We start from the raw sequence: 14,204 nt of genomic DNA, 5'->3' as shown, positions 1-14,204 counted from the left end.
TGTGAATGGAGCTGCCCCTAAATACTATAGTAGAGGTGGTGGACCACATCTGGTACGTGCACTAGTATTCATCTTTCCGTCGGTTGACATGTGACGTAATGATACCAGTTCGTAAGACTGTTTACATCCTGTAACAATTCTATTGGACCAGGTTTATTTGGGAGCCACTGGTACATGTATCTTACGGAACTGTATACCACCACAATGTGTACTGAAATGCTGAACTTGGTACTTGTTTTTGGCAAAAATGCTTCCTTTACATATTGCCTAAATATGGAAACGCGCCTATCACGTATTATAAATAAAATCAAGGAGTTGAATCTTGAAGTCATGTTCTATATATGGAAATGAAAGTACTTTATTACAATATGTGACGATTTCCATATTTTTGAAATTGAAAATGTCAACAATGAAAATTGTTTTGTTTATGAAAAATCAAATTATGTATGACTTTGAGGATTATATTTAGTATTATGTATATTGAAAAAATCTAACATCTTGGTTTATTAATGATTTAATTTGGGTTGTAAATCGCTTTTTTATTGACCAAAAATCAGTGTATATTGTATAATGAATGTTTCCAATGTCACAATAATACTATCGTCAAAAATATGAATACGCCTGACTTGAATTTTGTTCAATTTAATGTCATTTTAAAGGAAATATGGTCTCCCCTACAATTAATAGCAGCTAATAAAGGTATAGGCATAAATTAAATAGCTTCCCAGGTTGAAAAAGTTAACATTTTTTTTTTCATAAACTGCCCATCAATGTTTATACTTTTATAAATTGGGTATCTATTGAATTCATTCTTTAAAACGATATGAATTTGATCACATTTATTCTGGCTTTTATTTACTGGAATTGTTCTTGATTTGTTTTAATACATCAAAAGAGCTTTAAATATAGAAAGCAAACATGTCTATACATAAAAGAAACAATTTTCTAATGCATCACATTAAATCATGTATGTAAGACATTCCTATATGAGCTATAGTATTACAACCACCGTCAATAAATCAAAAATAAAGTTGCAATTAGAAAAAAGCGGCTTAAATAAATCACAATCTGTAAGCATAAATCAACAAAAAACATTTCAAGCGAAATCGGAAGTAATTACGCGTTGTGGTTTTAAAATGCAAGACGTTTTTCATAACAGGAGTAAAATTTCATTTTTCAAAGGATATATGGTCATGCTACGAATGAGTGACAATCCGCTCACAGGTTATATACATAAATTAAAAATTGATACACCATTCGGCGTTTTCCTTTAAATTTCCTTCATAAATAGCTCTATGTATGATTACGTATAGCTTCTTTTGAAATGGAAGACAGAAAGTGGTATAAATTACAGCTATTATTTCTATTTTCAAAGGGAGAAACCCTGTTCCTTTCTCCCTCTCTCTCTCTGTTTCTGCGGTGTCTCGTAAGGTTTACATCTGCAGGTTGAAATTTATTACTTTCCTGTGGAAGTGTCACCTTTAGTTTCAAAAACGACTTGTGGAGCAGGGCTGTCTGAATGAGACCCCAAGAGTCTCAAAGACTGGCATTGTGTAATTAAGACGACAATAAATCATTTATCAAAGTTATATAAATAGACATTTGTGTGTATTAGGAGAACATTTTTTTATGTTGTTGGGAAGTTTGTACCATTCAGTTTCACTACAGCAAAAGCGAACCAAAAAAAAAAAAAACCAAAAAACAAAAAACGATAAATTGGGCGATGGAAAGAAATTTGGTCATGAATTAATTAATGATGAAACAAAAAATATTTACAAAAAAAAACGAAACTATTTAAAGGATCTGGAGTAATGGTAATCCGTTCAGAGGTGATTTAAGTATATTTTGAATTGGTGCACTAGTCATACTAATTTTTTTTTCTTTTTAGAAGAGTTGGTGGTGGGTAAGATACAGTTACTGGGCCAAATCTTCATATCGAATGAAGATTTATTTTATCATATGGACAAAGCTACAAAATATCAAAAATTTCGAGATTTTTGCTATACAAATTTGTTTAATTTTTTTTTTTTTTTTTTTTTTTTTACCAATTTTCCTTTTATATTTTCGTCAAATAACGAAAACAAGGTGTCCTCCTACGTTTTATACAAATTAATAAAAGATAAATAAATAAATAAAATGTGCATACATTATTACGTCATTTCCACAGACGTCATAGTCCAACTGAATTTTAAAATTAATTGATTTTAACGTGTAAACAGTTATAACCTATCATTTCTCAATGTTCCTCAGGCCACGTTTCGTTCGCACACTAGGTGCACAAGGTTCTTCCGACGTATCTAAAAACAAATTGACCAGATATTTTAATCAATTATTTTTCGCATAGTGGTTTTTTAATGAATTAATTGAATGAAAACGCAGCAAATGATCAGAATGACTAGTAAGACTTGCAGACTATTAAATTAGTGTGATAACTTAATTAACTCATTAATTAAAAGTATTAATTTTCAACTGAATATTTATACTTACATATTTTAATTGTATTTCTTTTAAAACTGATTAACGAAGTCGTTTTCATGCAATTAAGGTAACGTACATGTATTCATTCATATAGATAGTTATAATAAAAATTTGAAAAGATTAAAAAAATTGTTAAGCATCCATTAGACATTGCCATATTTTACTGACTCCCTAATGCAAATGTGTCAATACAAATAGAATATTATATATCTATGTTATCTTGCAATTTTTTTTGCTGTTTATCTTGTCTATTAAAGAAAAACATAATTGTCTTTCATAGATAAATAACATTATTGAGTCCTGAATATATATCTTTATATCTTTATTAAGGTGTATGCTTGTGTTGATTTGCTTATCTATTTAACAAAGAAACTTCCATACTAAAGAGACAACAGATGTCATTACTCAAATAAAAAAAAAATCAATAAGCTTTGTATTGATATTAATTTCAAGAATATGAAAGTTTAAGCCTTTTGTAATAACAACACAGTTTTGTATAAATAAAGGTCAAAAGGAGAACATAAAACAAGGGCAACAGGTTTAGACTGAAGTGTTAACAAGTCCCACTTAAATAACAAATCATGACTAGAAACCATTGGCGTACATGTACATCGCGTTCTAGAAATTATTTATCAGTACGAGAGGATTTCCCAAGGTATTTCTGCTAAAGCATTTCATGCATTTTTTAATCATAATAAATTCGTTTTACTGATCTGATAAGCAATTCATTAATATCATAGAAGTTACTGTATAACAAGCATGAATGTGAGATGCCTGTAAAACCTGTGAATCGAGAGACAGCAATTTGACTGTCGTCTGCTCATATCGGTCGATTTAATCTAAAGGTAGTAGAATATTTGTTAAAGGCACGCCGATCTGAAAAAAGTATCGGAGTGATGTCTTTATATCAAATAAGTACAAGGCGACGCAATTTTTAATTATTGACAGCACAAAATAGTCATTCATTATTATTATTTTTTTAGAATAATAACCATTTGACAAATTGGACGGTTGCCAAAAATAATCAGAGGTCTCTAGAAGTAAACAGCTTAATTATCGGTTAATTCACCGGTGTTAATTATAAACAAGGAGAGAAAACAGAAGGACAAATAATAAATAAACTTACTTAATATTTCAGATTTCATGTTTAGCAAAGGAAAACCACAGATACATTTTGAAGATTTATTTCATACACTAACACCATACATCCAACGAATAATTAATCTGCAATTTTCTAATAAAGCTTCACACTCAGGATAATTAAACTAGTCAGGTATGGTATCGCTAGACGCTGTTGTCATCCCGGCGTGACAAGCACGATATCATAAAGATGACTTTTCCCCCTCTTGCAGATCTCTCGCTTTTGTGAAAATCTAAAGAATGCAGCCCAATCCATCATCTATTCTCTGGGTCCAAGGTCGGTATACTGCACAGGTAAACGGACACACTGTTGAGAAACGCAGGTCACTTGTCGATACGAGAAGCCACGTGGGCAATTGTGTTGTTTATAAACAAAGCCACGTGATAGACTCGACCAATCAGAAATCGATGGAGTACTATACCACGCGGTTTGTTACTCCTTATAAGATAGTGGAGTGTGAATATTTCTCGCAAATAAAAACGCTGAAAGCAGAATGTTAACATCGTACAAGAAATGATGAGTGACAAGTGAATACCTGGAACGACAAATTACATAACAACTTTAGAAGTGTTTCATTGACTTTTATCTTGTTTAACGTTTCACAAGACAAATATACCATGCTTCTGCTTAGCTTGTTATCCATGGACTGGGCCATTACGGGGGTTATTATGATAGTTGTGTTCTACTTGACTTCTGTGTATCTAAGAGACAGGCGACTGCGCTCTTTCTTACCGCCTGGACCCGTCGCGTGGCCACTAGTCGGAAACTTGCCTCAAATTATTGGGCAAGACTTACACATAGCTCTAACAAATCTTGCCGACATATTTGGGAATCTAGTCTGGATGAAGATGGGGAGTGAGAATGTTTTAGTGGTGAACAGTATGGATGCTGCCGTGGCCAGTTTGGTCAGACAGGGCAAAGTGTTCTCCGGACGTCCGCGGAAGAGGAAGACCGTGGAAGTTCTTCTGGGGGAGGGGAAAGACATTGTGATGAACGACGTCCTCCCGGAGCTAAAAATTCATCGTCGTATCGTCCACTCGTTTCTTTCATCACAGACTCATTCCGATAAGGACAGACTCAAGCATATCATTCTGAACGAGTCCAGAAGCTTAGAGGACAAAATGAAGACCTTCTCTAGTGAAAGTGTTTCGTTCGATCCCAAGTTTCAAGTGGCCCGTGTGGTGGCCAACGTGTTGTGCCAGTGCATACTCAGCAGACGATTCGATGACGTCGATGAGCAGTTCCACGAACAGTTGAGAATTGTTCAAGACATTGTGGACAACATTGAAAGTTTCAATATCGTTGATGTCATTCCGTGGTTAGAGGTAAGGTGGATTTTTTTTTATATTTTCTTTTACCGCTACTTTATTATTTTGAGATCAAGCTCATTAAAGAAATCGTCTTGATGATTAGCACAAAATGCTTAAGAGTCGATCTTCTATTGAAAAAGAGAGGTTTTAAATATAAGCCATGGATCGAGAGGGTCAGTCATTTTTCAAACCATTATAAACAATTTCTTTTATATAGGTCACCTAAGAGAGTCTTCAAAATATTAAGCAGACTAAAGAATTTTGCACCTATGTGTTTGACGGTGCCTAATCTAATTTGATTTTATTTTCCACACTGAGATAATTATTATCAATCGTAAAAAAAAATATAAGTTAGGAATTGTGGTACTTGTAAGGAATTCGTTTTGGAATGGACCACAAAGTACATTGACAGGATTATTAATAAAGGAGAAAAGGGGGGAAGAATTCATTCAAATATGAATTCAAGGTGCATGATAATTGGATGCCATGAAATTAATGATGTAATTTATAGAAAGGATATAGAAGGAATGATTGCTACCTTAAAATGTATTGACGTATTATATAGAGGTGTATTTTAGTTGTCAATAATATTGGCAAGGGTCCAGACATGAATGAAATAGCTAAATCGCGAGGTGTATAGAAGCTTATTGACTGAATTTCATTCATTAAATTTTTTTACGCTGTGCGCATTTTCTTACCTGATAGGATATCCTTGCTTTTGTCTCATAGGATATTTTTAAGTCTAATCAGATAGACGTGCAACGAAGACCATGATAAGTAAAATAAAAACTAAGTATCATTAAAATAACAAAATCTAAACAAATTGATCGACGTACACCTGTTGTTAACTCATGCAATATCTTTAAAAAATTTCATTAACCAATTGCTTGACGTGTCAAATATCTCTAACTGACGATGATAGAACATGGAAATTCTTCGGAGTATAGCTTCTCAGTCGTACCCTAGCATTCATCATGTTTATTTTTAAGTCTACTACCACGATCCGTTTAAGGACCTAACCGTTAACTATCAATTGCATTGCACGGCGATGTAAAACGTTACCCATCCTTATTTCGAAGGGGTGTTTACTTGGAAGGAATTTCAGGGACACTTGAGATTAGAAATCCCCCAACAGTTGATAGATTGAGAAAAAGTGTTCCGGAATGTACAGGAGCGACTTTTTTTTTGTTTAACGCTCTCTGTCTCGAATTGCACATGCAGTGGTTTTAAATGCCTCATGTTTCCTATCTATTGTCTGTATGCATATCGTTTTCTTCAGGCGTCTTATTTTATAATTACCGGAACAAAACCCTTCAATGGAGAAAACAATACGATAGCGAGCAATGCATTAAATATCTAGAGTATTTTGTTAAAGTGAGTAAATTTTTCAAATATTTCATTTGCGACACTTCAACTGGAGGTCAAAATGCATGATTTTAAAAATTCTTTTTATACGGGCAAATCGTTCAGACAATTAAAGGCTCTAAAATGGGAATGACAATAAAAAAAAAAACCTACCTACATCGGCAGATTTTTTTTCCCATAAAAATACACAGTCTTATTAGAATATCAAATAAATTTTACATGCAATAAAAATGATTTAATTATATTGCTTACGTAGCGTTTATTTGCCCGAATTATTTTTTTTTCTTTCTGCGAGGTCAAATAGCGTATCGGTAGCAGATGGTTAGAGTAAATTTTTGGTAGATTTATATTATCTAATAAAAAAAAATGAAGTGAACCCACGCTATCCGGGAAACATAGATCAGTTTTTTTTTGGTGTATCAAGAAATCAGAAACGAGCTTTTGAATCAATTGTCATTATGAGCGCAGCAGGTCTTGTTGAATTGGCTCCAATGTCACCTAATTGATAAAGTTTGGACAAATTTAATTACCTGGTACACGAAATTAAATGATAATGAGGACTGTTTTAGTCTGTTTTTAATCTGGAGTTATTTTCGATCATGAATGGACTAGTACTGACAGTGATATCACAAAAAAGGAAGGGAATCATTTTGATATTAAATTTATAGAACAGTGATTGTTGTAAAGACAAGGAGCAAATAAATATATACATGTTCAATTAAGAGACAAGTCGAGATTGGTTTCGCGAAGGAAATTCTCAACTTTGTCCATATTAAGGCATTTTGAAATTAACAATGACCTTATGCAACTACACTAATGGATAAACACGACCCACTTGAAAAGGGTGTAAATATTTAAGAAACACGTCTACTCCCCCATCTGCCCACACAAAAGCCCACTACTGGTAGGGGCTAGGTGGTCAAAGTCCAGATAAGGCCATCGGCGACAAAACAAACCTGCCCCCCATTCGTTTGGGGGTCAGAGGCCGCTATCCTGCGTCGGAATGTTTACTTTAGCTTCCTAGACACACAAACGCTTAGTAGACAAGGTGTCCTACTAAACTCGATTGACCATAACCCAGTTCACAAATTCTTTTGATTTTTCAAGACTGTAACACGAATCGGATCTTTAACAGTTTAAATCTCTAAAAGCAAGTCTGGATACACAAGTTATTTAAAATGACGGGGAAATGAAATTCTTCTCACAGAAAGAACACCTAAAGAGTGATAGTCAAACACTGTTGCTTACAAGACCTGCTGAAAATATATAAATACAATCTACTTTTTGGAAAAAAAAAATTGCAGTTTTATTTGACAAAAAAATTAAATAGGGGTATTAGTGTTATTGATTTCAAAAGTAACGTGTTGTAGGGATTATTGAGATTAATGCAAGAAAAATGTTCATTTTGATTCATGATTTATCTTTTCTTTTTCAGCATTTTCCTATCCCAAGCTGGAGACGATTTTTAACAAGTCTTGAAAAGAAGGATATCTGGATAAACCGGGTCATCCGTGAACACAGGGTGTGTATTTTTTTAAGTTTGTTTTTAAAAGAATATAAATTTATCTCGCAAAAAAGGGCCATGATCTAAATTGGTAAAACAATAGTTAACCATTAACGTAACCTTTAGGACTATTGAATATCCCTTGAAGTTTCTTTTTTATGGCCTTTCAGTATTTTTTATTTCACTCAAATACTGTTTTGGGATCAATTACAGGGATCAAACACCTTGTAATGTTTAATAAAAGATATAATTTGTTGAATTCCGGAAGCCAAAATTAAAGTTAACATAATTTTTTAAGAGCTGTAGGTAACATTTTCTGCTTCCTTTAATCTAAGTTTTATGTACCGATAAAGGGACATAAATTCATTTTGCTTAGCTATCATGTACACTAATAGCAGTCATTTTACAGATGTTCATATACGTCAATTTTACGGAATTATTGGTTTCGGTCTTCGGCATTATATCTTTTATTTCCACAAATTATCTCAACGGTAACTTTATCCCTCTAGCTAAAAAGAGAGGTTAAAAGTTTTATGGTCTTTGGAAATATATCAAATGAAAAAATAAAATCATAATTAAAACGATGGAAGCACACACGAATGCTCAATATATATATCACAGTAATAACTTGAACTTTCGAGGATTGGAAAAACTTTCTAATTATAGAAATTTGACGTCATAAACATGAAAGTCATTACGTATTTTGATTTTTTTTATATAGGAAACGCGAACGGAGGAAAAGGATAGAGACCTCGTAGACATAATGCTAAAAATACAAAAGGAGGCCTTGGAATCTGGCAATGAAGAAGAAATTCGGTTATTGTCAGACCAAAACATCGGCCACATCGTTCACGAACTGTTTGGCGGGGGGATCGAATCGACAACAATGACCATACTATGGTTTATTTTGTACCTGATTCATAATCCACAGGTGAGAGAAAAAAATGATTTTCTCTAAAACAAGATTACATGTATAAGAAAAGAATCTCAGCGATGCATTGTACAAGATTCAAAGTGGATATCCCATATTACCTTTGCAAAATGCAGAGCATTCTTTTATTTGACTTTTCAGTTTCATCTCCTACTTTAAGACACTAAATTATATAAAATTTACAGTATGTTAGAGTGTCCGCCTTAAATAGTACCTAAATAACTTTAGCACTGGCCTAATGATAATTATGGCATTTAATCAATTAAAAGGATACAAGAGATAAGTTCCTAAATCATAAATTGTTGTCAGGTTTCATATAGTCTATCATAATTTATATACATCAAAATATTCTGTAAAGCGAAATTAAAACGGGCAATAATCATTTATTAATTACTTTCGTATGATAATTAGATGGTCGTATACATGCTTTTTTGATACAAAGGTATCTTAGTAGCTGACATATTACATCTTGGTTTCTTTAATGAAAAGTATTTATGAGACAGCCTTTCTTAATCTTTGACATTATTTTTAAAGAAATCTAAAACGAGTCCGTACATTATGGAAATTAAAGTACGGAAGAAAAAAATATTGTACTATAATTCAATTTTAGGAGTTTGAAAGCGCAAAACCTTTGTCTATACAATGTTTGAAATTTTGATTTATTATAGTCATTATTATTCTTTTAGTGGCAAGAAAAAATTTATGAAGAAATCCACGAAAACTCGGGAGAAGACGAGCTGCCGAATCCTTTTGAACGGGCAAACTATCCACTTTTAGAGGCAACAGTCAAAGAGACTCTGCGCATGGCATGCATACTTCCTGTCGGTTTCCCCCACAGAACCCTGCGCGATACTGAGTAAGTATTTTTTATTGTTTAATTCAAAACATATTTTATATGTTACGAATATTTAAAATACATCTGGGGGAGGGGGTACATCCATTTAAAATTAACAAATTTAAAGAAATAATGTCTGAAGTACATATATTATATTAAATCCAACTAGAAATAAAGACAATTTTTTTTTAGCGTCTGACCTCCTTTCTTTTGCCGCACTAGGTCAGTAAGAAAAATCTTATGTCCAATGTAAATACTGACCGGCTTATCACCAAGTTCAAATTCGGCCTTGAACGCATGACACCGTGATCTCAATAAGACCAGACAAAATATCACTCATGAAAAGGTTTAAAATGAGTAATGCTGATATAAACCGCCTTTAATACCTCGTGAAAATTACAAAAAAGCTCACGAGATTTTCCCGTTTTCCTTTGCCAAAAATTTATTTATTTATCTGATTATAGCAATTAGAAGCGGTGTATATTTAGACGCATGAAGTAGTATTAATAAGTCCGTTGGAAGTTGTCCAGGTAGACCAGTTTTTCGAATTGACCGGCTTTGTTATGGTCAGGTGTATCGACCTTTATATAAAATAAATTTGTACCTTTACAAAGACAAGGTATAGCCTTAGACCAAAGCTTAATACAAATGTAACATCGAATGTCTTCATAACAAGAACGTTTATCTAAGTTATTAATTGGCCTTGTTTTCCGATCACTAAACTGTCTAACAATTTCAAAATTGTATAGGTTCTGAACTTACAGATGAATAAACTGAAATTACAAAATAAATGACTTCAGTGCGAACATTAACTGTACAATGTAAATGGTAATTAAAAGTCTTTTGGGTGATTTCCTCGGTTATAAGTTTGCAAGTAAAGAGTTTGGAAACTGAAATGAAACCAACTAGACACGCTTCTGACTCCGCTGTCATCTTGTACAGAAAATGAATGTGTAAATGTAAATTCATGATATATAAAATTTATGCTCTTCATTACTTGCATTCCTTGGACTCAAACAAATTAGCATTCGCGAGATTCCTCTGCTATAGGTGGCGTCTGGGATAACAAATTAGTTCCTCGCTGTGAGATATTGCAATGTCATTTTTGGGGATGAAATTTCAAATGAATGAAGTAAAGGGTGTAAAAAGATACTTTCTCGAAGTCTTCATTAAATGTTTTTAGCAAGACGATTGACACATACCTTTTCACAAAGGAAAAATGTTTACCAGTTGCACAACGCATTAATGTCGATACATTTCAACCATAAAGTGTCTAAAGAAAGCATTTAAAACACGAGTACCTTCGGCCCCAAACACGAAAATTATATAATTAATCATTTAAAACCCGTTTTTCTCGACAGATTTTAAAAAGCTCTGAAAAGACATTGAGAGGTTCTAAACAGGAAGCGAAAAAAAAAGATATGTGTGGCATTTTTAACTGGATTTTTTTTCCTATTCAAATGCGTCAAAAAAACCCCAGTAAAAACTTAAATGTACATTTACATGTAGTGATCTGACGGAAAATACGAGAAAATCAGAACTCAATGATGACAGAAGAGCTTGACAATTTCCTCAGTATTTATATTTACTAAGGCTCTACATCGCATTTGTTTTTTTTATTTATTTAATTTGACAGCAAGATGAGATCAATATGATTAATGAATGACGTTTCTATACATCCTTCCGGGAAACTGACATAAAAATGCGCAGAGGAAAAACAAACAACAAACAAAACTTTAATATAAATAAGCCTCTTCCGAACCCATGATTAATTAAGACATCCCCATTATGGATGGGGCTCATCCTATACGTGCAGGTTAAGCTACATTTATAGATATGTAGACCTAATTCTGAAATGAAATTATAATGTCGGAAAGTGACTCAGAATCACAGAGGAATTTTAATGAAATGCATCAAGGACGTGCTAATTATGGAAGACTAATGAGCTGTCTTTAATTGTCTTTCAGACTTAATGGCTATTACATCCCTGCCGACACAATGGTTCTTATGAATATCTGGGCGATTCATCACGACAAAAACGCATGGAAAGACCCCGACACCTTTAATCCAGGTATGTGCAAAGATGACTGCAACAACAAAAATTATGTCACACAGTGTCATACATGTAAATAAAGATGAGAGTGTGCGAAACATTAACAAAAGCAATTACGTTCTACAGTTGGGACATTCATTTTACTTTTGTTGACAAAAATGTTTCAAAATCTATTACCTCCAGAAAAATGTAACGTTGCTTGACATAAAATGTAAATTCAAAAATAATACATACAAAGGTCTATCTTATTTTTTAGAATGTGTTTTCAATATTTGTTTCTCTTGGTGTTTTTCAGAACGGTTTCTCTATAAAGATTCTGGAGAACGCTACAGCTACCTGCCCTTTGGCATAGGTCACCGTGTGTGTTTAGGCTCGAACATTGCCAAAATGTCTGTTTTCTCGTTCTGTGCCACTCTGATCAAAAACTATAAAATTACTGTCCCGGACGGCTCCCCTTTGCCAGACATGAAACCGAACGCAGGACTAACAAACAGACCTAAACCTTTTGAAATTAAACTCGTCAAACGCTGTTGATTCTGAGATGGTATTTGCAGATGATTTTTTTCCGGTGAAAGGTTGAAAGACTACATCCAATGACGAGTGCTTTTGATCTTAACGATACAGAGATGGTTTGACACATCTTTCCCCCCAGAAATCCAAATGGACCTGTATTTTGGTTTATTCTCCGTTACTTGACTTACGAAGGGCAGCATTTATATTTATTTATTCTTTGTATGTACATGTTGAAGGATTGATTACCTATGTTGATATTTATTGCGTTCCGTTGTCAATGTCTTTTATTTATTAACTGTACTCTGTTGTATTATATATATTGAAATTTACCTTTATCTTTGTACAGCTTGCATTAATATTTTCTGAGATAAACAATGTTTTAACGGCAATTTGTTTAAAAAAAAAGAAAGTCACATTATTTATTCGCAATATTTGCAATGATATATATTAAACTCTATATTTGATTTAATGTTATGTCTGTGTTTTGACCAAAGATGGTTGCACATGAAATTAATTTATTAATGCCAGAAGCTTTTTTATCCATTTTCGTCCATAGTATTAATTCTATTCATTCATTCAATGCATGTCAAATTCAGATGTTATTTATTGTTGTTAAATATATTTGAATAAAAAATATTGTACGAAACATAACTCTTGTTGGGTTTTTTTTTTTAAATCATTTCGTCGGAAGGTAATAAAACCCAGTGATGACTTTATATCTGAAACGATGATATAAACCTTTAGTGCAGCAAATCATAACACATAACACAATATCTTATATGTATACTAGTAATACTAACTGCAATCTTTACAATTCAATGAATTTAAAATTAGTAAATAAAAGAATAAGACTAAAACACTTAAGTATAATGGCTGTTTTGAATTTGTACGCAAAAATATTGGCTACGTGGTTAACATAGATATTCGTACCTTCAACAAAGCATATAATAAACCCTTTCACCAGAGCAGATGTCAATTAACGAATTTGCTTGTGTGAAGTTGTGTAATTGTTTTACCTAAGAAGGTTAGAGGGTCAACAAAATAACCATCAGATCTACCTTAGATATTAATGTTAGACATGATTATTTTAGCCATAAACTTTTATTTAAATATGGTAAAGAAGAGTTCCATACTTTCCTATATATCTATACAAAATTCTTCTTTAAAAGGAGATAAATTTTTGATTAAATAACTACGACTTTCAAAACTTCTTAAAACTGAATAAGAAACGGCTGTGAAGTTCATAAGCACTACTAAAGTTGCAAAGGTAAATATATGTATAAGACAAATTCCGTCAAAACGAAATTAGCAAAATCGATAGATTCTAGTAAATAAATATTTATTAAATGCGCTTAGAATAAATACAAAAGTAACTAATGAGCAATAACATTTGTTTGTTTGCAAGCAACAAATTAGTATTAAATACAGTATAAAAAATGCTGTATTTAGGATTAAAAATAAAATACTGTTTGAAAATGTTGCCATTTGAGTGAAATTTAAATTTGTCTCTCAAAAACAATAGTTGCGGCCCTTGAAAGAAGAAGAGTTACTGAATGCTTAAAAAAGATTAAGTAACGTCTAGAAATTCTATATTGTATAACGTATATAATGGCACTGTAATAACCAAAGATACAAGCTTAGAATGTATAATTGTTTATGTCTCAATGCGATACATATGAAATATAAAGACAATGGTTCATTTTCTTCCTAAACAAATGTTTTATGACATCAAAGAATCGCAACATCAAAAAAAGTTCACAACTTTATCAGCAAATCAAAGATAATATTTTTTGTTTGACAATTTTAAGCATTACACCCCGTTATACAAGGCTTTATCAATTGACCCAGTTTACAATAACAACACAGCACAACTGGCCTTCTTATGAAACATGTACAATCTACCTACCCGATTGATGTTGCCCTCAATGTTCATGACCTCTTTGCACCGAACTCCCACATTACAGACGTTTAGATGTATAAACCTTGACCTGTCACAAGATATGAATTGAAAATTATCCTTTGATTTTTTTCTTTTGATACATTGCCTTTGGTATTCTGCAAGGTGATATGGATT

The 14,204-nt window shown here is 32.6% G+C and overlaps 1 protein-coding gene and 1 long non-coding RNA gene across 2 annotated transcripts; one reads left to right on the top strand and one right to left on the bottom strand.

Moving 5' to 3' along the window:
- Window positions 1-3,646: 3,646 nt before the first annotated feature.
- On the bottom strand, window positions 3,647-6,097 carry LOC117691294 (uncharacterized). Its single transcript, XR_004603041.2, has 2 exons — window positions 5,628-6,097; window positions 3,647-4,101 (listed from the first exon to the last, which is right to left on the bottom strand). It is a non-coding gene; the product is annotated as an uncharacterized lncRNA (long non-coding RNA).
- LOC105337314 (steroid 17-alpha-hydroxylase/17,20 lyase) lies at window positions 4,024-12,470 on the top strand. The gene is made up of 6 exons (XM_011441995.4): window positions 4,024-4,944; window positions 7,730-7,816; window positions 8,520-8,729; window positions 9,416-9,585; window positions 11,532-11,635; window positions 11,913-12,470. The coding sequence occupies exons 1-6, from the start codon at window positions 4,237-4,239 to the stop codon at window positions 12,149-12,151; spliced, it is 1,518 nt and encodes a 505-aa protein (XP_011440297.3). The 5' UTR covers window positions 4,024-4,236; the 3' UTR covers window positions 12,152-12,470.
- The last annotated feature ends 1,734 nt before the right edge of the window (window positions 12,471-14,204 follow it).

This window comes from Magallana gigas, chromosome 9, assembly GCF_963853765.1.
Source record: "Magallana gigas chromosome 9, xbMagGiga1.1, whole genome shotgun sequence".
Taxonomy (NCBI): Eukaryota; Metazoa; Mollusca; class Bivalvia; order Ostreida; family Ostreidae; genus Magallana; species Magallana gigas.
Note: the sequence above shows the minus strand (reverse complement) of the source record. Positions and strands in the feature narration are given on the sequence as shown.